The 26,217-nt window shown below is 57.0% G+C and overlaps 2 protein-coding genes across 12 annotated transcripts in view; one reads left to right on the plus strand and one right to left on the minus strand.

The window, feature by feature from the left end:
* Window positions 1-307: 307 nt before the first annotated feature.
* LOC118917614 (testis-specific serine/threonine-protein kinase 6) lies at window positions 308-2,133 on the plus strand. The gene is given in 2 exon segments (XM_036895649.2): window positions 308-1,307; window positions 1,310-2,133. Coding segments are annotated over 2 exon segments (819 nt in total). The 5' UTR covers window positions 308-706; the 3' UTR covers window positions 1,528-2,133.
* Window positions 2,134-6,463: 4,330 nt separating this feature from the next.
* GATAD2A (GATA zinc finger domain containing 2A) overlaps window positions 6,464-26,217 on the minus strand; it is a 98,365-nt gene continuing 78,611 nt past the window's right edge. For 10 of the 11 annotated variants that reach the window (XM_036895645.2, XM_036895642.2, XM_036895639.2 and 7 more), the window contains 10 exons: window positions 18,106-18,238; window positions 17,878-18,009; window positions 16,584-16,673; window positions 15,797-15,928; window positions 15,549-15,716; window positions 13,697-13,976; window positions 10,869-11,164; window positions 10,192-10,266; window positions 9,728-9,923; window positions 6,464-7,871 (listed from right to left, as the gene is read on the minus strand). In XM_036895645.2, coding sequence (XP_036751540.2) covers window positions 7,741-7,871; window positions 9,728-9,923; window positions 10,192-10,266; window positions 10,869-11,164; window positions 13,697-13,976; window positions 15,549-15,716; window positions 15,797-15,928; window positions 16,584-16,673; window positions 17,878-18,009; window positions 18,106-18,238 — 1,633 coding nt within the window. In that variant the 3' untranslated portion in view covers window positions 6,464-7,740. The remainder of the gene's footprint in view (window positions 7,872-9,727; window positions 9,924-10,191; window positions 10,267-10,868; window positions 11,165-13,696; window positions 13,977-15,548; window positions 15,717-15,796; window positions 15,929-16,583; window positions 16,674-17,877; window positions 18,010-18,105; window positions 18,239-26,217) is intronic. The other variant, XM_036895637.2, reaches the window with a different exon arrangement.

The raw sequence follows: 26,217 nt of genomic DNA on the forward strand, positions 1-26,217 counted from the left end.
CCACTAGCGAGTCGGGCAGCGAGGCCTGGGGCTGACTGGGCAGCGGAGGAGCTATTATTTACCCTTCTTTCAGAAGGGGCGTGGCTCGGTCGGAGCGGGTCCAGCTGCCAGGGTTCTGGCCCTGCAGGACCTCCTGGTCACCTTCCCTCTGGAGGATGCTCAGGGCCAGTCGGAAACCCCATGCTCTCGAGGGAGCCAAGTCTCCGAGTTGAGCTCCCCTTCGCATTTTCTTCCCTTTGCGGGGCTCTGCAGACAGCCCAGGGCTCCACGAGGTCAGGGACGGATACACAAAGTAGGGGGGTGGGGGGCGACTGCTGCTCGGATTCGGACTCCCGAAGAGCCTTTCCAGTGCCAGGCACAGATTCCACTCCCCTCGGTGGTGGCCGGGACCCCTTGCTAGTGGCCTCTCATGAGAACTGGGCCATTCAGAGCGATTATCAGTCACGAAGCCCAAGGGCCTTGGGGGGTCACACGGGGTGGGGGCCGGAGAGGCCCCACCACGAGGCGGGATGACGTCCGCAGCTACTTCACAATACACAAATTGTTACCTGGGCATTAAAAAGCACTGGGCGGTGAAGACCCGGGAGTGGGCGCCCGGGAGCGTGGGGGTGCAGATGCCAAGCACCATTGGTTGGGCCTGAGACGGGAGTCCAGCCGCCTTCCGACAACAGCCGCCTCCTGCTCCCTGTGCCACCCAGATGCCACGATGTCGGATGACAGGCTTCTGAGCAAATTCGGCTACAAGCTGGGCTGCATGATAGGTGCGGGCAGGTTTTCCAAAGTTAAGGTGGCCACGTCCAAGAAATACAAGGGAACGGTGGCTATCAAGGTGGTGGACCGGCACCGTGCGCCTCGCGACTTTGTCGACAAGTTCCTGCCGCTTGAGCTATCCATCCTTAGGAGCGTGCGGCACCCACACATCGTGCACATCGTCTAATTCATTGAGGCGTGCAACGGGAAGCTGTACATCGTGATGGAGGCAGCCGCCACGGACTTGCTGCAAGCCGTGCAGCGCAACGGGCGCATCCCCGGAGGGCAGGCGCGCGACTTCTTCGCGCAGTTAGCCGGCGCTGTGAGCTACTTGCACAATCACCAGCTGGTGCACCGCGACATCAAGTGCGAAAATGTGCTGCTGAACTCAGACGAGCGCCACGTCAAGCTTAAGGACTTTGGCTTCGCACGCGAAACACACGGTTACCCTGAGCTGAGCACCACCTACTGCGGCTCTCTCGCCTACACGGCACCCGAGGTACTCCTGGGCATCCCCTACGATCCCAAAAGGTGCGACATGTGGAGCCTGGGCATCGTGTCTACGTCATGGTCACCGGGAACATGCCCTTCAACGCCTCGTACATCGCTAGCCTGCCCTGGCGCCAGAAGCGTGGCGTCCTCTACCCAGAAGGCCTCGAGCTGTCCGAGCGCTGCAAGGACCTAATCGCCAAGCTGCTACAGTTCTACCCGTGTGCCAGGCCTTTGGCGGGCCAAGTAGCGCGCAACGCCTGGCTGCTTGAACGGGACTCCGGTTAGGAGGCGGAGTTCCCGCCATCCCCGCCGCCCCGAGCATTGCGCACACGCCGTCGCACTCGGGACAGGCGCGCTCGTGGAGTCCCACGTAGTTCCTGCTTGCCACCGCGCAGATGTTCTTCCCCCTTCCCCTTTCCCTTCGACCCCTGGGGCCTCAGTCGCCAGAGTTAGGAATTTAGCTCCTCCTACACGATCCCGAGAACAGGAGGGCGCGTGCGCTCCCCAGACTCCCCGCCACTGGAGACGGAACATTGCGTCTGCGCGGGGTGAGAGACGGCTGCGCAGCGGGAGGCACGTCCGCAGATGTGCGGCTGCTGCCGAGTGGCCCTTCCCGGGAGGCGTCCGTCCCGAGTCCCCAGCTCACGCTGGTACGGGACGGCGCGCTCTGGGCGCTGCCCGCCCTGGAACCTGAGCATTAAACTCCCTCTTCCCGGCACCTGGCTCTAGCGATGACGCCCTTTTACAGAGCGGGGCGGCGGTCGTCCTTGGGGGAAGGCGGGCGCGATCGGGGCGTTTTACAGGAAGGCTTGTTGAGGCTCTTACTCTGGGTCTCGAAAGGGAGTTGAGAGGGCTCAAACCCGGGTCTTTTTGGGCTCCCTAGACAGGGCAGAGGGCTTTGGCGTCGTCCCCGGGGACAGTGGAGATACTGGACTGGGAAGCAAGACCCCAGTACCCTCCCGTGTTTAAGGATGGGACGGGGGTTGGGTGGGGGCGCCTGTCTGGACTAAACAGCGTTTACAGATGAGGAAACAGGCCCCCACAGATGTCACTTGCCCAAGAGCACATCTGGAATTTGAACCCAGCTATGGCTGACGTGGGGGGAAGACGTGGCGGTGAGGGTGAGTCTGTGGGCAGATGCTAGGCTGTTGTCCATGCATTTATTGAACGCCAGCTGTGTGCCCGGCTCTGGGACTCAGCAGAGAGGCTTGGCTCTATCCCTGCCCCCCCAGCTAGGGAAGGGAAAAGTCAAGTAAAGAATGGTGTGAAAATAAAACTAGCTGTTTAATGCTGGGTGGGGCATGAGCAAGGAGGGATTGAAGCGGACCTGTAGGCTGAACCCTGAAGGAATCAGCTGTTAGAAGGAAAGTGTTACAGTGTTCCTGAGACAGGACGGAGCTGGTGTGGCTGGGACGGAGAGGGGTGGAGAGGCGAGGACGGAGGTCTGGAGAGGGGACCTCACAGAGCCTGAGGAGGGCTTGGAGGTCGTTTTGCTGCCAAGGTTACTGGGTTTAGCGGCGGCTGCCTATCGTTTAGGTTGTGTGGGAAACGTCTCCCTAACCCCCCATCCTGCTTGCGTCCATCTGAGCCCCACACGGTTGTAGAGGCTGGTCAGCTGTGAGCCCGCCGATACCCTGCTCCTGCCCCTTCGTCCTCCTTGGCTCTCAGGTGGCAGCTCTACTCAGCCCTTTCAAATAGGCTGTGCCCTGCTTCCCTAATTTCGCCGATGAGGAAACTGAGGCTAAGATGGGAAGTGCTTCGCCTCCAATCCTGGCTTGTTCATGTCTGAACTGAGACAGAAAAGCCAGCAGCTCCTGCTTTGTCCTAGAAAGGTGCCTCTTCTGTAGCGTGTCTTGGCTCCAAAGCTAGAAAATGGGGGCAAGAGGCCAGCATCCTTGGGGGTGTTGGGATGCACTGTGGCTCGCTGAAGGGCCGCATCCCAAGCCTTCTCGAGGTTCCCGTGGCACTCAGAATAAAACCAGAATCCTCACCCCTTTTTCTTCTGGGTTCCAGCCACATTGCCTCCCTTGCCCTCTCCCTGCCCGGCTCTCACCTCAGCCTCTGCACTGGCTCTTACCATTCCCTGGACCACTGCCCATCTCCTCATTCAGGACTTGATGTAAATGGTACCTCCTCTCTGACACCCTTGCACTCCTTGTCCTGGTCACAAGGCACCTAACACTGGGGCTTGGCACATGCCTCTTTGTGACCAGTGGGGCCTCGACCTCCTCCTACCCCACGGTCGCACACCCACAGCGCAGCTGAGAGGTCTCAGGAGCCAGAGCAAGTGTCCCATTGTTAGTTGGAATTGCTACTTGAAATTCACCCCTGGTCTGTGGGGCCTGTGCCTGATCCAGCAAAGACTCACTTGAGGGCTGAGTGTGCAGCCCCCGAGAAAGCTCCCCACAAGCACACTTCTCACAGCCAGTGCTGGGGCATGGGGCACCAGTGAGGATGTCACAGGTAGATGGGGACAGGAGGCATGGCAGAAATTAAACCCAAACCTATGAGCTCCATGTCTTGCTGGCCATGGCCTTTGGGGAGCATGGCCAGAAGCACAGATCCACAAAAACAGGGAACAGGAAACTAAATAAAATCACTTAGGAAAACAGGGCCACATTTTATGCATATTAGACTTAACCAAAGTGGTCACAGGTCTTCATGAATAAAACTTGAAACAGCGTGTTAACATCGAAAACAGATTTTCACCAGGAATCATTGGTTTCAGAGTCAGCCAGGTGGCTCTGTCTGTGCTTAGAACCTGCGTCTCTAACACAATGTCCTGCGGCAGACACCCTACATGGGTGCCAAGCCTGAAAAGCTCTGGAGAACCCAGCACTCGGGTGGAGGCTGGACAGGCTAGGAGCCAGCCCGACGGGCAGCCCACTCCATTCTCACCCCACTCCTTCTCTGGTGGGGAGCAGGGCAAGAAGCCACCCCACCCCCGATACACAGAAATACCATTTGACCCAGTAATTCCACTTACTGGAATTTACTCGAAGAAAGCAATCCCTGATTCAAAAAGATATATGCACCTCTATGTTTATTGCTGCACTATAACCAACGAATCCGTAACACCTTCCTTTGTTGACAGATAATAACTGCACTGGTGGGGGTGAGGATTTAATAATATGGGTAACTGGCGAACCACTGTGTTGAATATTTGAAACCAATATAAGATCGTATTATCAACAATACTTCAATAAAAAAATATGTAACACAACCTTAAAAAAAAAGCCCCAAGCAAGTTTCTTACCCTTTGCTTCCCCATTAACCAAGGGTCATCCTGCTATGTATCTTCCCACATCTCTGAACTGCCCCAAAGCCGCAAATGCAGGGCAAGAAGGGCTGAGAACACGAAAGTAAAACACAGCCAACACCTCATCCATTTCTTTATTATCTTCCAGATTCTAAAACTTCCTCATGACAATGGATGGCCATTAATTCCAGCCTCTTTATTGGGATGTCTATTCTGGTTTGGTGGTGGTAATTTTTTTTTTTTTACATTTATTATCAAAGATTGAGAGTCACAATACGTGACAGCCTCCCCGACCCACCCCAAAACACCCCTCCTCCCAAACACCCTGCACTAGTGTAACCGTCCATTACATTTGTCTTGGGGATTATAAAATGTTAGCTGTCCTTTGAAAAAAAGCTCAGTCCAAGTTCTTCAGGCAAACATGTGCAGCATAAGTTGGCAACCAAGGAAAACCCCTCAGTGGAGCACCAAGGAACATCTCTGTTATTCACGCCTGTGATCAGAATGCTTCATACAGAAACTCCCCATATGTCTGTCCAGACATGTGGGACAGAAGCCCTGACACCCAGCAGGGCTGTACAGTTGCCTTTCATTCCCTCTGCTCTGGGGTGAGCTTTTGCTTCACAGAGGTCTTTGGGTACAAAAGGCCGCTCGCAGGAGAAGGGCCACTCTTGGCCTTGTCAACGATGTGGCCCCGACACCACAGTTGGGACACCGGGGACCGAGGTTGGATGCCTCCAAGGGAACAAAGGTTTATCTGTGTGCACACATGCATATACACATGGCCATTCCAGGGCTGGGCCCCCACCATCAAAACAAGGGAGTGAGTGCCACAAAGCCCTGACCCCAGTCCACAGAATGGCTGACAACTTAGTTTCCAGCTGCCACTGGGGGTTTGTGTCACAGATATCCTGGAGCCATTATGATTGTCACCTAGGACTGGGGTCTTCCCCGTGTCCTCACTGCTCCTGGGAACCCAGACCTTTTGGCTCTGAGCTCCCAGGGCAGGTCAGGACCTCAGCACGGGGGTCAATTCTGAGGGGTGTGCTCTGCTGCCAGGAGAACACCCTCACACTAATGTTCTTTCCTAGTGCATCCAAACCCCACAACAGGCATTTAATGCCTTTTCTGTAACAGAGGTTACTGCAGAAACACTACTGGGGGCCGATTCTAGAAGTTGTACTGCAAAGGGCCAACTGAAGAGAGGCAGACAGGAGTTTTCAGACAGTAGAAATGGACTAAAGAGTAAGGCATCTCACAATCTTGCCCCATTAAAAAAAACAACCTACATTTCTGTCACAGGACATCACCCTTGGTGGGACTGTTCCCAAAGCTGCTGGGCAGGAGAAAGCAGAGCCAGCGCCGGCTGTTCCCTCCTCCACCTGTGCTGGGTTTGTAGTGAACTCACAAGGCCCAGGAAGTCCGGCCAGGTGAAGTGGGCACCATATGGAGTGAGATCCGGACGGGGCCAGCGAGTCACAGAACGTGTCAACCCCCTTGTCACAGCTGGTGACTTTGGCCCGGGTAGCCGATCCTGAGTTACTGCATAGAAATGAGCTCTGTTTGCTGGGGCAGGAAGTTGGCTGCGTTCTGGCCTGTGTCATTGAACAGAGTGGGCTGACAGCTCAGGGTGGAATAAGACAGGTATTTAATTTGCCAGGCACACAGAAAAATGCGAGGAATGGAAATGCTTGCATACTCTTGATTTTTTGGTGTAAAAACACACCCTTTCCCCCCAGTACCCAAATGTCAATTTCCCTTCCTTTCCCCCAAATCCCTGGATCTTGGAATGAAATCTACCCTTTCCTGCCCGCCCCTCCTCGGCCCATCTAAGTTACACACTTAAAACAAAAATCGAGAAATGTAGGGTTTTCCACAACAAAGTTAGAATGTCCTGCAAAACTAGGTCTTCTTCCGTGTATTAAAAGTGTTTTCTAAACACTGATATTCACACAACATGAGGAGGTTAAATGAGTCTTTATTAGAATGTTGCAGCAGTGTGTTTGAAGGTAGCCCTACGAAACAAGGGTTTTAAATTAAGTCCCTAATTGCATGGATAGGAAAACCAGGGCAGGGGCTGAAGTGGGGGGCGGCATGTCCCACTGACTCGGGGGCACACGGGGAACACCCTCACAGCTGCACGGAGCCGGCCCCGTGCGCAGCACACACGACAGCCTCTGCCTGTCGTCATGGACCTGATTTTTAAGGGGAAACCAAAACAAAACAACTAAGAGCAGACCGATCGATCCTTTGTTAAGACATTTCTGCAGACTCCAAAGAGGGTATAAGAAAAAAAATCTGATGGTGAACCCTGGCAGCACGGTCCTGCTCTAAGGGAAAGTTCTCAACTAGACCCAGAAGGAAACCCTCAAGTCTGGGGTGGGGCAAGGGCACTTCGCCTGATGGGAGCAGAGGCCAGGGTAGCTTAGGATATTGTCCATCAAAGTAGGAAAAGAGAAGGAAAAGTTTAATAAAACAAACCACAACAAAAAAAACACAAGAGCCCACCCCTCCGACACTCTGCTCAGGCTGAGTGAGGGGCCGCTGACTCCATGATCTGGGCTCTCTGGCTGGATCTGTCGCAGTTCTTCCACTGCGTGTGGAGAGGTGGGGGTCTCTGGGATGAGCAGCAGCAGAGGCTTCTGCGGGGGCCGGGGATGGGCAGTCAGCGGCCCACCCTCCGGGAGCGGGGCCGTGCTCAGCAGGAACCCCGGGTCTGCACAGTTTAAATTCCATCACCGTGAGGTGATTAAAGAAAAGAAAATCCGTCAACCTAGAGATTGCAGTGAAGGAAGGCAGGCAGAGATCGGGAGACTCAGGAGGAGCGGACGCAGACAGAACACTCCGCTGGCCTTCAGACGCCCCAGCCAGGTCACCTGAGCATGTCACAGTGTCCAGGGGGAGCTGTCCACGCACCCTGCTGGGGCCCAAGGGGAGGGCTGGGACACAGCCGGCCCCCAAGGTCCACTTTTCTGCTGGTGTTGGGCAAACTAAAGGCAAAGGAAGGAAGAAAGCCCACGGGAAAGGTCCCCAGGAATGATCCTCGTCCACCTGTGAAGCGGCCCATCAGCGGCCACTAAACTGCAGCCAAGAACAGGGCTCTGGCTCCTGCAGCGCAATGGGCAGTCGTGCGCTGGCTTGCTTGGGGAGCACATGGTCTTCCCGGTCTTCCCAAAGGGAGGGTGGCAGGCCAGGTGGGAGGGAGGAGGGAGCCTGTTCTCCACTGGGCCTGGCTCACACTATTTCCACGTGGCCGACTGGGGGATGGAACGTGGTGGGATCATGTCCAGGAGGTACTCCCGCTGGCGGTCCACAGCTGAGGAGGTCTTGTGCACTGCCAAGCTTGGGCTGACAAAGGCAAGAGCCCCACCTGCAACAGAACAGAGTGACAGGCCCCAGGGGCCCCCAGTGAGTTGGGGGGGGGACTCCCAGGAGGACCCAGCCTCAGCAGGACCCACAGAGTACAGGTGGCACAAATCCCAACCTCGAAGATGGAGGGAAGTCAAGAAATCACCAGTTGCCTTTTTTACATCCTCAAGCCCCAGGAGCAGTGACCCCACACAGGGGACACCGCTTCTGCCAGTGACCCAAGCGCTACATCATCAACTGAGTTTGGCTGCAGATCTGTCTGGTGTGGAAAACCATGCAGCAGTCAGACACAATCCCTCATGAACACACAACAGGATCGTGGGAAAGCAGACACAGCAAGGGCCCCCCCAAGAGCCACTTGTCTACATGCCGGTGATACACTGTGGTAATATTCTCACTGCTGCTATCGTCTCTGTGTGTTCTCCGAATTTCCACAAGCAAGCGCAGTTTTTGTAATTGTTGAAGGAAGACATGACACACCCCCATCTCCACCAAGTGTGTGTGCGCATGTATTTAAGGAGTGCTGAGGGCCCCCCATGAATACTGTTGGCAGTGGTCAGTATGTTTGTGGAACAAATGTTCTTCAACTGAAGGCACCAGCGAACCCTCCTGCATACCCGGGGCAGGCACTCGGACCCCTGCTGTCTAGGTCCCACCAGGTACCGGGAACCTGGGGCACCGGCAGTGACCCTTGTGGGAAATGCTGCTTGTAAGCTGGGTACTTTTACCACTAATTCTACTGTTAACACAGCAACGACCTACTCGTTCAAATTCCCCTTTGGACGTCACTGTAAATACAGTTTTCACAGGATTGTTTCCACTGCACGCACACACACTTGTACTTGCCTTTTCCTACTGATTTCATCTGCTTTCAAAATTCCCCACAAAAGCCATTTCTGACCAGCCTGCGAGACCTTAGCTGTATCTCGATCACACTGAAGGAGGCGTCAGAAGTGCCTCTGCCTGGCCTGTGTTCACAGACGCTCTCTCTGTTGCCCGGACACGTCTGCAGACAGGCACTGTGCCTCTCCCGCGCTCCTCCCTATGGAGGCTCTGGTGGCGGGGGCAGCCGCGCGCATGCAGTCCGGCTTCCCCAGTTCTGACTGGGGATGTGGGTCTTGGGGCAGTGCCCCTTCTTCCCACAGACGGACACAGCGGATGTGCATGGGGGGGATGGCACTCGCCCCTCTCCTCCTCCCAGCCCTGTGTGCCTGCCTTTCCCCTTCCTGTTTCTGACAGACACAGGAAGTACAGAACTTCCCTCATAATGCCAGCACACAAATAATAAACATGGAGAAAGAGGTGTGGGCTGACCCGGGGACAGTGGGCCTGCAGAATGGAAAGTGCCCACGAGTCCACCTCCTCAGATGCCTCTGCCACCCGCCCCCAGACCCTCCCCTCTCCCTCCTCCACACCGCCTGATGAGTGTCCCAGGGCCCGAGGAGTGAGGACATTGTCCTGAGTGAGCAAAAAACGAAGCTGGCTCACAGAGTAGGTCCAGCATAGCCGCAGAAACCGGCCTCCGAGGCAGGAAGGGGCAGGGGGCTTGAGCTCGTGGGATGAGCCTCTGTGGTGGGGAGAGCCCACTGGACGGGGTCACCGCCTGGCCTAGGCCTGCCTGCTTTGGGTCAAAGGCGGGCAAATAGCAAGAGCAGTGAGAATCTACCCAGGGCTACCGCTTGTGCATGGTGTCCTGCTCAGTGACAGAGATGAAGCTGAACAGTCGGAGGCAGTCGCTCTCTGGGTCTGGGGGTTCAGGGCTCTTCGTGCCTCGTCCATTCACCCCGTGTGTGCGCATCTTTGGTGAAAACAGGGAAGGGTGGATCCGACCGAGATGAGGCCCTGGGGGCTGCTCACCTGTACTGAGAGGCGCCTTCTTCCAGCTGGAGGTGGTGCTGCCCTTGCCGGTGCCCACAGCTCTCTCGGAATGTCTGCCGGTCCTGCTGACAATGGCTGTGGCTGAGGCTGAATTCTGCAGTTTGGGGGACTGGCTGAACGTGTGTAGGACACCTCGGGGTGTTGTGGCCGAGCCCCGGGACAGCTGGCTGGAGGCCTACAGGGGAGAGAGGATAGATGGCTCACATGGGGAAGGTGTGAGGGCAGAGGGCGAGTCGCCCAGCGCAGCCTCTCCTTGTTCTAGTTGACCTCTTCCCACCCACACGTGGTCCCTAAAGTCTCAAATCAGGAGACCAGGTAAGTTACACCGAGGGGGAAGGGGAAGGAGGGAGAGGGAGGGAGGGAGACAGAAAGCCAGCGATGGATGTGCTCATGGGGCGTGCGGGCTGGTGTGGCATGGGGGCGCCCAGCGCTGCAGTTCTGACCTGTAGCACCGCCCCGTTACTCCAGTCGCGGGCCTCTCCTGAGCGGAACGCCAACTTACGCCGGGGTTTTATGACCTACACAAATGGGGGTTGAAATCAAGGTCAGCCATCCACAGGCAGGCCCAGGGTGACCTGGAGTGACCAAAGGGCAGCAGCTGTGGCGCACAAGGCCCAGTCCCCACAGGACAGGCCGCCTCTCAAGGGCAGTACAGCCACCCACCATGCAGGGGTCTGGAGACGATGTTTATGAGTGAATTACAAATGACTTCCAAGGACACTAAATGTGCCAAATTGGGAGCTTTGGGTGGATGGGGTGGAAAGGCAAAGCATTAAAAAAAAAAAAAAAAAAAAAAATCTTGATCTCAAACTTGCTTCTCCTCTCAATTTAGCTAGAACATTTTTTCCAAATGCCCCTTTTGTATCTCAAATGCAACTTTCAAAAAGTCCTTTTAGACAAGTACTTGTCAGCCAGCACACTGGAAGTGAAAGCTACAAAATCTAAAGAAACTGCAAATTAGTATTTTCACTGCCAAACACCATCATTAAATGCAATTTAGACGTGGAGTTAACGACCAGGCAGATAATCACCGGGGGTGGAGTCAGAACATCTTGCCTACAGGCAACAGCCCCCTCCAAGGGAGTCGGGGGGCCCCTCTCCGCAGGCCACCAGCACTCACCTGCTTCTGCACAGGGTGCAGGGTGGCAGGCTCGGCCTTGGCCTGCGTGGGTGCAGCGCCTTGCTGGAGGAGGCGCTGCTCGATCTCCTGCTCCTGCTGCAGCGCCTTAACGAAGGCAGCCTTCAGCCGGCTGGTGTGCTCCACCTTGAGTGCCTTCTTCTGGTTGGACGCCATGCAGTTCTCGCACATGATGGTGCCGCCCTTCTCCTCCCGCCAGCGGCACGTGAAGTCAGTCTTGCACTGCGCACACATGTAGGGCTCCCGGGACAGCACGACAGCGGCTGACATCCTGCCTGCTGCAAGGGGGTGTTCGCATTAGAGGAATTGGATGCCTGAGTTGGAGCCCCAAGCAGCCCTGGGCATCAGGGAACCAAAACCCAGTGGATGCCACAGGTTTGCAGGCCAGTATTGGGTGCTGTGCGTAGATACTATGCCAGCCTGAGGGCTGGCTGGCTTGCTGGTAGAAGCAAACTGGAGGCTCTTTGGAAAATGCTATAAACTAGGGCTCCTGGGGACCAGCTCAAAGATGTTAGTGCTGCCCAACTGGCTTCTCTGGGTTGCCTTTCCCACCCAGGACACAATGTTAGATCTCACTGGCGGATGCTTCCAACCTCCACAATTCATCAGTGGAGAGGAGCCAGTGACCCCTCAGGACCCCAGGTTGCTGTGACAGGCTCCCGAGACAGCAGGGACATCAACTAAGGATTAACCATCCAGCAGGTGCTCCTGCCGACAGGCACCGTCCCCGGGGCCCTGCGGGTACCAATTCTCACCACCGCCTCCGGAGGGCTCTTCCACCCCATTGTCCCGAGGAAAAAAACCAAGGCTATGGCAGGACCAGGACTTGGGCACCAGGACCAAGCCCTGGCCCCTCGTCTGGAAGGTGGGAATGCAGTGTCCACTTGGGCGGCCAAGGAGGGATGACTCGGGAAGCCAGGTAAAACGCCCACTCAGACTCCAGGCCAATGCTTTTTGCCCACCAGCGTGCAGTAAGGGGAACATTTTGCATTTTGTAGCTTGCTACCTTGTGTCCAGCATAACAAGGCAGGGATTTAACTGCCTCTTGGCATCACAGATCATGGTGGCAAGAAACCCTCGCTCCCTGACAGGCTCTGGCCCCCCGCCTGCCCAAGCTGCCCCCGAGCGCTGAGGGAGGCGTAGCCTAGGATCTGAGCCCCCACAGAGCAGAGAGGATGCCACCTGCCCAAGCAGCCCTAGCTGACTTCAGACCCAGCTCCAGGCCCCAGTCTGCAGCCAACAGGCTCTGCCAACAAGGGCACATCTTCCACAGAAGACTCTACCAGCTTCCCAGGCATCTGGGGCCACATGACCAGTGCCAGAGGGTCCAGGCTGGGCTCAGCTGCCCACCTGGGGCTCTGGGAGGGCTCAGGAGATGCCTCAAGCAGGGGTCAGAGCCTCCCCTGCAGTTAGGTCCTGTTTCTGGCAACAGGAGAGGTAGGCTGGCCCCAGTGAGAGAGTGAGCAGACAGGTTGGTCCTGGAGAACAGGGCCAGGGCAGGCAGATGCCTGCCAGGCAGGCATCAAGGGCTAACTTGAGCCACCCACCCTCCACTGGCCTCGTAGCAGCTCTTTAGCCAACATCACCTCATAAAGGAAACACCTCAGGGAACCAGGCACACCTCCGCTGTGTCCCAGCCTACACCCTCCCTGCTGGACCTGGCTCTGGGACCCCTAACAGGCAAAGGCCACCATCCCCCACTTTACAGAGAACTACACTGGCCTTGCAGTGGCCTTGCTCTCTCCATGTTACTTTGTGGTTGGGGAGTTTGTTAAGAGCAACGGGATGGGGGCAGGGGTGTAACAGGGCTACAGGCAAATTTGAGGTGGCCAGCTGCATGCCCTCTGCGCTGGGGCTGTCACTGGGCATGGCCCCCACCTGGTAAGGAGGGCGCTGCCTCTCGGAGGCCCTGGGACAGAGGGGCACCTCTGACAGAGGGAGAAGACAGCAGTCCCTCCACTGTGACACAGCTCCCTACCACCCGCACCCACCATCCCTCTGCACAAGAGAAGTGGATGGGGAGAAGATGCTTCTCTGTATGTTCCTATCACCGTCTCCGACTGTGCTGGTAGAAGCAGCCAGGGGAGGGGTTGGCACGCACCAAGTGACAAAGGCAGGAGCGGGTCTGAGGCCTGCAAGACCCTCCCCTGCCTGGGACCACAGTCCCACCTCCTGTTCAGCTGAAATCTTCAGGGAAAGTTCAGACTGGCTCCAGCTCCATCTCAGCACAGATACATCACCAGATCAGCATCTGGGGGACTAAGGCCCCCTAAGGGCCAACCCAGCCTTCCACCTCCATTTCCAGCATTACCTTTGATTGCTAACCTGTACATGCCCTTTTATTCCTAAGACCTCCTAACACACAGTGGTGCTTCCCAGGAGTGTGATAAAGTAGGTCCAGCCCAGAAGTGGGGTCCCTTTCCGGCCTTGGGGCCTCGGAGCACTCAAGGCTCTAGAAAGTTCATGCCTGAGAGCCCTGCCTGGAAGCAAAGCCTGTCAGCCTCAGGCAGTGACATCCCTCCTTACCCTCTGCCCACCCCATGGCACAGCCAGGTCAGAAGGACACTGCCGCTCGCCCACCCTGGACCATGTGCACAGGGCCTTGGGCCTCACCAGCCCGGCTCTCAGAGGAGGCCCAGATAAGGAAGGTGCCCTAGCGTGTTAAGTTCTCTCACAGCAAGCAGAAGTGATGGTGAAACAGACACCTCTGGGCAGACAGCAGGCGTGCCAACACCTGCCATGCATGAAGACCATCCGTGTAGGGTCAGAGGCAAGAGATGGAAGTGGCCCTGGGTCCCAGGTCCACTCACCTTGTGTCTCCAGCAGGTTCTGTACCACCTCCTCCAGGCCGACCAGGTAGATGAATTCATTGTTGGCTGCGCTGGGCAGGAAGTTCATCTCCGGGGCAGGCGGTTTGGGAGGGGGGATCTCAAGCAGTGTCTTCTCCAGTTGTTTGCGCAGCGCAAGCTTGGCGGCCGCCTGCCGACTGGCTGGAGAGTCAGCAGAGGTGACCACAGAGGCCACGCTGGTTGGGGTGGAGCTGGCCTGAGCAGAGGTGGCGGTCATCCCTTTCATTGACGCTAGGGAGGGCTTTGGGGAGACAACGACCTGGTCAGCCTGCTGCAGGGCCATGCCGAGGCAGGCCACCACCGCCCCCATGGCCCACGATGGTGCCTCTTGCTGCCCTGGCTGATGAGTCCTTATTAACTCCGAGCTCCCTGACTTCAGTGAGCAACAGGCAAGTGGCGTTAAACTCATGACCCTGAGACACATCCATCTTGCACACATGCTTTTTGAGACATAGCTGACATTCAGTAACTGCACACTCTTACAATCTGTAGCATGTTGTGTCTTGCCACACAAGGACGTCCATGAAGCACGATGGCCAGGACAGTGGACGCACCCCCTGGCAACTGCTCCCTGCTTGGGGCGGCTTGGCATCCTCCCAGCGCAGGCCTGGGCAGCCGCCTCTTCCACAGTCGCAGTGTCATGTCCCTCATGAGCATCCCCACCTGCGCTTGCCTAGAGACGTTAACGTTTTATCCCGTTCATGTGTCCTCTTTGGGGTTACTGGGAGAGCAGCTCCTGGACCAAACCCTGCTCCCTTCACTCTTCTTTCAGCCCTTCTCTCTGGATCCTGGCTGCTCCTGTGCTACTTAGGACTCCACCTGGACCCCATGGCCTGTGCTCTGCTGTCTCCCTGCGCCAGTGCACCATCCCCAGTACTGTCGAATATTCCTCGAGAATGAACCTGGAGCTGACCACAGGGCCCTTCACTTCAGGGGATTGGAGATCTTTAGAAATCTGAGGAAAGCCGAGTATACCATTCCTAGGACCGTGTGCACACCTGCCATCTTGCACACAACACATCCGGGGCTCTGGGAGCCCAGGACATTTGCGTGGGACCCTCACCCCCACGGAGGTTCTCCAGAGCCAAGCGAGACCCTTGATATTGAGGATGCCACCGCACTTGGCCCTGGCCCGACTTTAAAGGGGCAGGGTGCTGCCTGAAGCCCTGCTGGTTGGGCTTATTTGAGAGGGAGGTAAGTGAGGATGCTTCACGCCAAGGGGAAGGAGGCTAACGCAGGCCAGCAAAAGCCATGCAGACCCAGTAACCGTCTGTCAGGGAGGCTCTCACTTCCAGCCTGCCCACCCCTGGCCCCACTTTCCTGGCTCTGCGGGTGAGGACAGACCCTCCCTGTCTCTGAGACTCTGCAGAGGTGCAGGGACACGCGGCTAAGAATAGACACATTGGCACCACAAGGACATCGGCAGGCCTGCTTTCGCACGTGCTGGCACCTGCGGAGGGAGGGCGGGGAGGGCTAGGGAGCCCCTCACCTGACCTCACATAACCCCCAAAAGCCTGTGACATTCCCCATGCTGCCTGAAGCCTCCCCAACCCACACCCTCTCTGCAGCCACCCACTCTGCTAGGCGGCAGATCTGAGCGCAGACCCCTGCCCTTGACCCTCACACCCAAAGGACCCAAGGAGCCCACATGTCCAATCCCCCGTAGGTGTCCAAAGCCTTGCCAGGCCTTGAGGGGGCAGCTAGCTGGGTCATGCCGTGCCAGCCTAGAGACCTGACTCCACTTGGGACTTGGGGGTGGGTGGGGGCCACCAGCTGCAGGGTACATGCCCCACCAGCTCCGTGCGGCCCTCACCTGTGGGATGTTGACGAGCAGACCAGTGCTGGGGACGTTGGCGACGCGGATGAGGCCCTGCTGGATGATCCTCTGTCCCTGGATTTGCACGCTGGGCACGGATGCCCGCGGGGCCAGGAGAAGCGGCGGTGGCCCAGTGCTGGAATGTTGCCTGATGTTGTGAATTTGCTGTGGGGAGGGGTGGGGGTAAAAGATGAGTGTGGGGGAAGGGCTGTGCCCAGGCCCCAGTGCGAGGGCAGCCCACTCACCTGGGCCCCCCTGACAAGCGGAGGCATGACGACCTGTGAGCTTGCTTGTGGCCCCAGCTTCGAGGGTGCCTGCTGCCCGCCGCGGACCAGGGGTGGTGGGATGACACCGCTGGGCATTCGTGTCGTCGAGGTCTGCCAATGGTACAGACCGCCCCCCACCGCAGGTTTTACATGACTTTTTTCTCCTTTTTTAACACATTTGCTGTTCTTATAAAAGTGCACACTTGTTTAAAAGGGGAGCTAAAATACTTATTTGTCTTAAACATGAAAGAACATGGACTGAGAAGAGCCATGCAAACCTGGGCTGGCTCAGGAGCGAACAGCACCAACGAGGTGGCACATTCCCACACAATAGAGTCCTCAGGGCAGAGTCCAGCTGCCCTGGGATGGGGCCACCTGCCTGCCGCTTTGAGGGGGTGCGAGCTTGGTGGAGGCGAGGTTGGCCTCCATCTGGCTCATCTCACCAACAGGACAGAAGAGGTTGTGAGCCTCCCTGGACAAGGCCCCCCTGGGACCCCCTTGGGAGTGTCAGGATGAAGGGACCCAGGCCCACCCAGGACTGGGGTCCTTCCTCTGGTCTCCCTAGGGGTGGTCACGGTGGAGGACCCCCACCCCAGGATTGCCGTGCTCATGTCAATGGCGGCCCAGTCTGATCTGCACAGCTGGGAAGGCGAACAAGAACGTGACTTATTGGGCTGCAGGCTGGCGGGTCTCCCTGCAGAGCATCAGAGGGAACTGCCCCAGGGCTGCTGAGGAGGGGCCTGGCCCAAGGTCGGGGAGCACTGACCTGAACTGAAGGCTTGCCGGAAGGAATGTTCTGGGCGCCCCGCACAAGTGGGGGAGGGGTGGTCCCAGTGCTCCCCGCGGAGCACGCGGGCTGCGAGAACAGGAGGGAGGTTGGAGCGCTGCCAGCTCAGCCCCGCTAGGTGATCCTGATTCTTCTTCCACCAAAGGCTTCAGGCCCACAAAGGTTCTGCCTCTAGCCTACTGGTCTGTCTGCCACAGAACTGGCAAGCTCAAAACGGGCAGCAGAGAGATTTGCAAGCACCCCCATCCCCTGGGACTCTTGGTATCACTTTGTGGTTCAGATATCAGCTATGCCCTCCAGGGGATGTGAAGGCAAGGGCCCTGGGTCTGAACAAGTTTAATCCCAACCTTGACGAGGCAACGCCGAGTCCAGGCACTTCCTGAAGTCACACATTCCTCTAGAGAAGGAACAGTGACGACTTGGTTCACTTCTCCAAGTCTTATTGACAAGGGAACAAGTAACAGGCAGGCTCTGTCTGCTGGGAGACCAGAAGACCAGCTGTGCCCACCTGCTGGCTGGGTGGGGCTAGGAGCTCAAGCAAACCTCCAGGTCCCACCAGTGAGGGCCTCTGGTCTGTGTCCTTAAGGGGACACATGTTCCACCTGTCAGCTGGTCCTGCTCACACCGTGTTCACTTTCTGGTTTACTGGGACAGTGGTTAGAGTAGAAAGGTAGCTTCATCTGCAATCAGGAACCTTCCCAGAACAGGTCACCGAAAAAAGCCCACCAGAACAAACCCAGCCCTGCCCTACACAGTAAGCTGTGTTCAGGAACACAGGGGGGACAGGGGAGCGATCAGGAGCCCCAAGACAGAGCCACCGGGGTGTGGGCTGCACCGTGACACACGGGAGGCATCACATATTCTCTCCACAGACCCTGGCAGCTCCTGCCAGCCAGCGAGGACAAGGAGGCCTTTCTGGAAACTAAGACCAAGCTCTTAACCTCAAAATGTGCCTCCAGCAGGTCAAAGACACCTGCTCTGTTCCATTGATATTTTTAGTCTGCAAAAAGTGAGCTTTACATACTCAGATCAGGAATACTCTAGGCCAAACTCTACTCTGATGCCCTCTTTACTGACATCCTTTCAGCTCAACCCAAAGCAAGAAGGTGAGTCTGCAAATGTCCATTTCAGACCCTTACCCTCAAGCTGCTGAGGAAACCAGCCTTCCCAGCTCCTGGCACTGACTGAGGAGGGTCAAGGGAATAGCCTGGCTTCCCACCCCTGTTCTGATGCCCCGGCCCACCACCGAAGAGGGAATGAGATGCACACACACCTTCTGTGTGGTGGTTTCCTTCTGTATTTGACTCTGCCGCAACTTTTTCAATAAAACCAACTTTGCTTCTTCTAATCTTAACTCTTCTTTCAGTTGCTTAATCATCCTTTCTCGTTCCTCAGGACTGCTTTTCTGCAAGACACGAGAACAGGGAGTGAGGCGGAGAGCCCCAGCTCCACTCAGGGGCACCGTGGGGCAGGGTGACCCCTAGCATGACTCAAGGCTCACCACAAGGGCCTCAGTGCTGGTGTCCACCAAGGCCTCCTTCACCAGGCCATTCACCCTTGGGCTCACTGGCTGCTCGCTGTCGGAGAGCACAATCACATCGGGTGAGGGGGGTCTCCTCTCGGACTTCATGTCGCTGTGGAGCAGGGATGGTGAATTGTTACGAGACCACTCCAGACACCATTCCACAGAGCCCCTTTCCCACAGAGCCTGGATTCAGACACAGACAACAGGGATGGCCACCCTACCACCTGGCGGGTGGCATACAACAGCCTACAGCTGGGCCGTTCTTGGTGCCCACCTCCATGTCCCCAAGGGACAGGCTCTACCACCCTGGAAGAGACCAGAGCTCCACCATGCGGCTCAGTGTCGGGGCTCCTGAGTGACGGTGTGATGGGATGAGTGTACCTCACAGGCCAGGGGCTGCCACCTGCCCATGCAGGAAGCCAGCTGGGAGGGAGCCTGGACCCGACATGAATCAGTCTTTGGTCGGCTCACACTGACAGCCCTCAAAGCTGGGTAGTCCACCAGGCCCCACAGAATGGAAGGGCAGGGCCACACACTGTGACACAATCTCACAGGGCTGCCTGCTGTGGGTCACACACGGCCAACTCATCCTGCCACACATTTTGAAATCCACTAGAACATGGGACACATTTTCTCTTGCAGATCTGAGTGCTCTCCACTGACCCGTCCGGCTCACAAACTGGCTTCCAAGCGCAGCAGGGGAGGAAGCAGTATGTGAGCGCTCAGGCTGGTGCCAAGCCTTTTACCCTCTCACCCTCTTCCCCTAACCCTGCCCGCCCAAGTCCTCCAAGGTGTATATGGGTGTCTGGTGCTACTAGGTACCTGCTCCTGTGTCGCGGACCCCTCACAAGGGCCAGTGGGTCCCAGAGCTGGAGCCTCGACCCCCAACCATGTGGCTCTGCTAGAGGAGGGCACAATGCGAACTTTCCCTTGAGCTCTGCCTCAGCACCGGTGCTGAAGTAATCGGATCCTTCTTTCTACCAGTGGGAAAACCAAACGCATCCACTAGGTGGCACCATGACCCAGGGAACAGACTCACAGAGCTGACTGGGAGTGACAGCTGAAAGCCGTGCTCCTTTGACTAGACCCTGGCTGTGTGCACAGGGTTAGAGACGCACAACTGTTGCTTGGCCAGCCCACAGGGCTGCCTTTTCATTTCTGGAGGGAGCTGCACCGTCAGCACAGGATGGGCACAGAAGACCAGAGGATCAAGTGCAGAAGGTTTCCCGAACCCTCCTGGTCCCGCCAGCCCCTGGCTTTCCCATGCATCTCCTAATCCCACCTCCCAGAGCTGCAAGACTGCTACACCTCAGTACTCCCAGCCCTGATTCAATTTAACCAGCACAGCTGCCAGCTGGGGGCTTAGACCAAGGGTGAGGACACAAAGGCAGTAACTGTCCCCTCATTGCAGTTACCGGCCTGCATTAGGTCCAGAAACTGGCTGGCTGTTTATAAAGTAACCCAGGTTGTCTCACTCTGGCCTCACCAAACCCAAGACCGTCATGCACTTCAGGCACTGCTGCTCTTTGCCTTTGCCATTTGTATGTGTCTCTCCCTGTTGACTCCTCATTCTGCCCAAGATTCGTGGACATTTCCAGGTGACCTGGGGACTCCAAGTTCAGGTTCTCCGGGTGCACGCATAGACAACGGGCAGATGCACGGTCCTAGCACAGGAGCTGCAGCCTCTGGTCTAGCCCAGGTGGGCTCCCAGGTGGCTGCATGCTGGCGGGGCGTCAGCCCAGGAAGAACCACATCTAGGGTCACAAACTGCAGGCGTTTCCTGAGTAAGGGTGTCAGATCCCGTGACCCTGGGGGATTTACCACTTGATCATCTCATTTGAAGGGGTGCACTTCCGAAAGTGAGGTATCTAATGAGACTCAACTGTGCTTGAGGGAAGAGGGCAGGGGTGGGGTCGGAGACCATCTGGAGAAGGAAGCTCCCTGAGATGGCCACTGTGACCACGGCACTCCTGGGTCACATCCTGGCCTGACACTAATCAATAACTCACCCAAGAGGTGACGTCACCTCCCATCAAAGATCACTTCAGCATCCCAGCAGCCAGCAGGGAGTGAACTTCCTGTATGCTAATCAGGCCACCAAAAAGTCATGTGACAAAGGCATTTCACTCCTTGGTCATGTGACCCTTTAACTGTGCCTCCCAACGTGAAAACCATGGCAACAGCCAGTTCTAACCGGTTTGTGACACGCAGCCTTCATTTTGAGAAGCGAGGTAGGGTTCAGGTGCTGTCAGGAAATGGAGGCACCCAGCTCACCCCGGGCTGCCCACTGCAGGAAATTCCTGTGTGGCACCCACCCATGGGGACCTTCAGAGTGTTTCCAGGGACCAGGATCACCTGTTCAAACACAGAGGGGCCACCAGCCCCTCTGGTTTCCAATGTGAAAAACTTTCCTAAGCTCAGTGCTTAGATAAAGCAAAGTGCTTCTAGCCTCTCAGGAGGAATTCAGGAAAAAGAACACTCCTTTGACATAGGCTCAGAATTTTCACCGGCACTCTTAAAAAAATTGAAGTTGCAACACCACGTTGGCCAGGAGAACAAAAGCAAGGGAAATCTGGCCCAAGGTGCCAGGGGGCTGCGCCATGGCCAAGTGCACTGCCTAGGCACACCACAGCTGCCTGGACACCAAGTTTATCTGGAAGCTATGTGATTTCAGGGCAAATCCACTAAGCCCATCATGCCCGAACCCGTGTGTAAAATACTATGATCAGAAGAGATTCGCATGACCTACAAACCCCCCCAGAGGCAGGCCAGGCCATCATCAGAGAAAACCGTCTTGCTGCCTCCTCCTCGGTGTGCTGGCCCTGGCTAGACAAACACCAAAGTTACCTGCTAAGAACTTCCATCAGGTTTCCTCAAGGGAAGGCACTGATTACAAAGAATACACGGCATGATCCCAGTCCACAGCACCCAGCTACTGTTGCTGTCCCAGCTAGCTGCCAGATGGCGGTCATGCCAGGCTAATATTTGATGACCCAGGCCTATGCCTGGGGAGCAGTCTCATCGGGGGAATGCAGAATCCTTGGTGGCTCTGACCTTTGTCATTCTCTGAAGGTGCCTGCCTGATGTCTGGGGAAGGGGCACTTCACCCACACGCACTCGTGTTTGCTGAAAACCTACCTAAGGGGCAGGTGCTGTGCTGGGCAGTAGAAAACAATCCCTGGATTAAAGGTTCATACATCCTCAGGGTCTACCAGGACAGACAGATCCAAAACCAGGGCAGGTAGAGGCAGGTAGGGCACATCTATGGTGGGAGTGGGCCACCACCACCCTGCGCAGACCTCAGAGTGGGCCAGCTTCACCAGAGCTCCTAGGAATGCAGCACCTTGCTGCCCCGGACCTGCTCAATCAAAGCCTGCACTCTAACAGTGGCACCCAGGATACTCACACATGCTGGGGCAGCTGGGGATAACTGTGGGCACAACGAGGCCTCAGGACAGCAAACTCCACCTCAGGCCAGCCCAGGGCAACAGGCAGGGCCAGCCCCAGCCATTCCCTGCCAGAACTCCTCCTCCCCACTCACCTTTCGGGCCTGGCAGAATGGGAAGAGGCAGGTGGCTGCTGTGTCTAAAGATGGGGAGGGGTCTTTGCTAGACCCAGCACCAGCCTCGCCAGCAACTCCTGCACACACTCACCTTGGCCCCACCAGACGCTTCCCCAGCACACCCCTCCCACTGGAAGCTGTTCTCATCTCCTAGGCCAAGGCGATCCTCACCAAGCCCCAGCCTTTTACCCTGGGCTCCCCCTGCCCTCACCACTATTCCCTCCACAGAAAGTCCTTCTGCAAGTCCAACCCCAACTCACACCCCACACCGTCTGTGCCCTCAGAAAGGTCCCTGGCCAGCCCAGCACTCCCGAACTCCGGCCCTGGGAGCATGGTCAGCAGCCCCCACAGCATGTACGCCTGAGCAAGTCTTCTGAACCCTGCCCCCCAACCATCCATCCTGAGGGTGGGAGCCATGGGCAGAACCGGGGTCCGCTGAAGGGCAGCACAGGCCTGGTAGAGGGGCCTCCAGTGACCAGCTCACTCACCCTCACACTCTCACTCCAGGAACTCGTCCAAAGAAAGCCCTGCTCCAGGTCAGCACACGCTGAGCAGCCTCCCAGACAACGCTGTCACTGCTGTCACTGCCCACTGGCCAGGCGGCTCTCCCTCCCTAAATAAGATGGGCCAGGGACCCACAGACCCAGTGGGAGCCTGTGTCCATGAGGCCCAAGCACTGCGGCTCTGCAGGAGGGCCAGGATGCTCCCAGCAAGTAAAGGGCGTAACAGAGGGGACCAGCCCTGACTTGACATCGACAGCCCCAAAAGCTGGGGTGAAGCTCCCCACCTCCCCAGACCAGAGACAGGAATCGCACCCTAGTGCCGCACTGGCTGTGGGTGGAGGGGAGGCCACAGCGTGGCCGTGACCATGCTAAGGCCCACCACGAACTGGTGCTGCACATCAAGCTTGCACACTCAGGGGCTCGGGGGTGGGCCACAGCCCCACAAAGCCACCAGGTCTCACTTGGTTCTGCCTCTGGCACAAGAGTGAGCAGCCCAGTAGAGGACATGTCCCTCTCTGTGCCTCCCACAAAGTCAGGAACAGGAATTCCTGCCCCACTGCCCCCCGACAGTTGCTGGGTGAGGTGAGACCAGGCTCAGAAACCTGAGGAGGCAACCAGGCTTGCCTGGGCCCTGACTTTCCCTCAAGTAGTAAGGGGATGCTTGCCATGCACTCAAGTCTGGCATCAGGGTGACACTGAACATCCTCAAACCCAGGGAGGGCAGGGGTGGCGTCCGCTCTGCGTGCAACTGTGTCCCAGGAGCTGGAGCACAGCGTGGTGGGTGCTCAGGTGATGGACTGGCAGCTGTGCCCGCCACCTCCTCCCCCTCCCCGACAGCACCTGGTTCAGGATGAGGCCCGAGAGTTCACGAGGAAACCCTGATGCCTGCAGACTGATGCATCACCCTGCCCACGTGGGCTGCTCCTTACACACACACATATACACAGATGTTGGTTGCCAAAGAACATGCAAATTCACTTAAAAGAATTTCTAAATTCTATGTCATTATGTCTTTTCAAGCAACAGGCCCTGGAAGTCCAACTCGTAATGTGTGAGTGTAGAACTCAGGTGGATGCTAAGAAGGAATCCAAACACTCACGGTCGACAAAACCCTACACACAGGACTGCCTGCTGATGAGGCCACCCATTGGGCCCTGCAGAGCCCCAAGGCGGCAGCTCATTCAATTGGCCGGTGCCTCCTGTGCTCACAACCCTGTCCAGGCCTGATCCCAGGATCTGGGCCAATTTTACGGCTCACTCTCTGAAATACAGGGACATAGAGGAAACAGTGCTGCAAGCTTTCAAGGCATCTCCACAGACACATGCTTCTGGGGTCTTTCATAGCCACCTGGGCATGGAGGCTGCTCTCTGGGACCCAGCAACACCCCACTCTCCTTTCCCAAGAGGTGCAGCTCACTGAGAGACACTAAATGTGGTCAGGAAAAGGGCTCCTTTGGGCACAGACAGGGGGTGGCTCCAGAGCAAAGACCCGCCTGTCCCAGGGGTTGATGAGTGCTGATGGGTACCAGGAGTCTGGACCCTGGGGTCCGGAACCCACATGCTTCCTGCCAGCCCCCACCCCTCTGGGACTCCCTCGGCTCCCTTCTTGGCATCCATTACCTCTTGTCCCAGCCCTGTAACTTGACACTCTGCTGGCTCAGATGGCAAGAGAAAAGCCCAGAGCCTGCTTTGCAGGGGCCAAGAAGTCAGAACACATTTTGTTCCTCGGCCACAGAGGCTGTGGAGGTAAGCAGCTAGGATGGGATTTTTTGAAGCCCAGCCATCATTCTTCCTGGAGACCTCAGGGCCAGCTATTGTTCTGGGACTCCATTATGGTGCACCCTGCCACAGCTAGGGCCACACATCTTAGGACACAGGGAGGGAGCATATGTGGCCAGGCTCCTGTCCCATGAGGCCAACCCCCATCCAGGGCCCCTAGCACAGAGGTGGGCTGTCCCAGGGCGCACAGCCAAAGCAGAGGAGCGCTATGCCGTCAGCAAGGCCGGGAGGCAACAGGCCGGTCCTGCTGGGGCTTCTTCTAGGAACACAGGAGCCCCCGGAAGTCTCACAGCTCAGCCAGGGAAGCCCAGAGGACCTCACTGCAACTGAAGCAGTGACAGGAGCCAGTTTCAGGGACGTGCACCGAGTCACCAAGGGCTGGAGAGACAAGCTGAGGAAGGACAGAAGACAGCCCCCAGTGGGCCAGCAACAGCTGGCAGCAGCCCCGCAGAAAGACCCTAATACCAAAGGGCAACTGAGCAGCCTACAGGGCTGGCACCTGCCCAAGAAGGGCCCAACACGACCCTGATGGTGACGAACATGTCCAGCCAGGACCCAGCACCACTAGGAAGATTAGATCCACTTCAGCACAGCCTGCTCAGAAATTCAGGAAGGGGGACGTTTTACAAGCAACCATAGTCACAGAACTGAAAGGATGACCTATGACAGCTTTGGAAAATCAACAGGACATTTGCTGACCCTTTTCGACGGCCATTCTGGTGCCAACCACCAAGATTCACATTTCCATGTAATACTCTCAACTGCTCAGCTGTCATCCCAGTCCACTGGTGAGGGACAGTCTGAAGACAGACTCCCCAAGGTCACAGACCTGTGGTCTACAGACAACACAGGCCACACCAGGCCCAGGCTCCTGCAGACCCTCGGGGCTGCCAAGTATGCCCGGCACTGTGCTGCGATCCCCCCCCCAACACTGGTCAGACCAGCTGGGTGCCCGTGGACTGCAGAGGGCCGGACAGCACTCCAGAAAGTGGGGCGGGTGGGGAATAGGATGAGTCCCACATGGCTGCCAACTCTGACGCCTCCAAGTTGGGTTATCAGACACCACTTCCGGTCTAGGCCAACAGGGAAAATGTTTGTAGTCATACTTGAAGAATCCCAGGCAGCCAGCAGCATCTGCACGCTGAGTCTCTGAAGAGACGAGGAGAGAGAATGAGGACATGGATGTGGCCCTCGGATGCTGGTAGGTTTCCAGCACCCAGGAATTCAGGCTCCCAAAGGACCTGGGCCTGGGGCTAGTGGAGGCGAATGGAGCACAGGAGCCCAGCTGCCTGCCACAGTGCCAGTGCTGGTGCCCCTCCCTCCTTCGGTCACCATGCCTACCAGGCTGACCTTCCCCCCAAGGGGGCCACAGTGAGAACCCGGAAGCCCTCTGCACCGTGGAGGACCCCCTACATCAGACGAGCCCAAATGTACCTCCTGAGATGCCAGCTTCCTCACCAACCCAAAAGCAAAGTCACCTGTATGAAACCCCACACAAGAAACTTCCAGCTCACAAATGCCACAAGCCTCTGTAACAGACACAAAGCACTTGCTTTGCCTGAAGTCTCCTGCCTCCTTTTAAATGTCTGTTTCAAACTGCTGGATCCTCCCCCACCTTCACCCCTACCCTCCTGGCAAATCTCTACATGTCCTCCCAGCTTGGCTCAGGTGTCCCCCACCTCCCACAAGACCTGCTTCAGCTGCCCTGAGCCGAAGCAGCTGTGGGACCCTGCCCAGGTTGGCTGTGAGGTTCACGGGGGCCTGGCCCAGTCACCAAAACCTCGATGACCTCAGTTTCTTCGTGTGCAGAATGGGGCATCAGCCTTGAAGGGATGTCATGCAGTAGCCCACGGACAACAGCCCCACCTCTGTTCCCCATCCTTGCAGAGTATTATGTGAACCCTGAGCAGCCCCATCACCTTTTCTGCTGTCATTTAGCTCTGAACTGCTTCACTTGGCCACTGCCCTGCAATCCAGAGGTCCCTGGGAGCAAGGTCCTGCGCCAAGGCTGAGGGCATCTGTTCCTTCTACTATCTGACCTCAGCAAGCTACAACCTCTGCGCCACCTGGAGTGTGAACAGAGCCCCACAGGGTGTCCTTCCTCTGCCTATGCTGGACAGCCCACTCCCGGCCTGCCTGCACGCCTCCGTGGTGGCAGTTCCCCCAGCAGGAGGCCTCAGGACCCCTTCGGGGGCTCTGCCCGGTCACTGGAACACCAAAATAACATTCGCTTCTTTCACCAAG

This window comes from Manis pentadactyla, chromosome 12 (assembly GCF_030020395.1).
Source record: "Manis pentadactyla isolate mManPen7 chromosome 12, mManPen7.hap1, whole genome shotgun sequence".
Lineage (NCBI taxonomy): Eukaryota > Metazoa > Chordata > Mammalia > Pholidota > Manidae > Manis > Manis pentadactyla.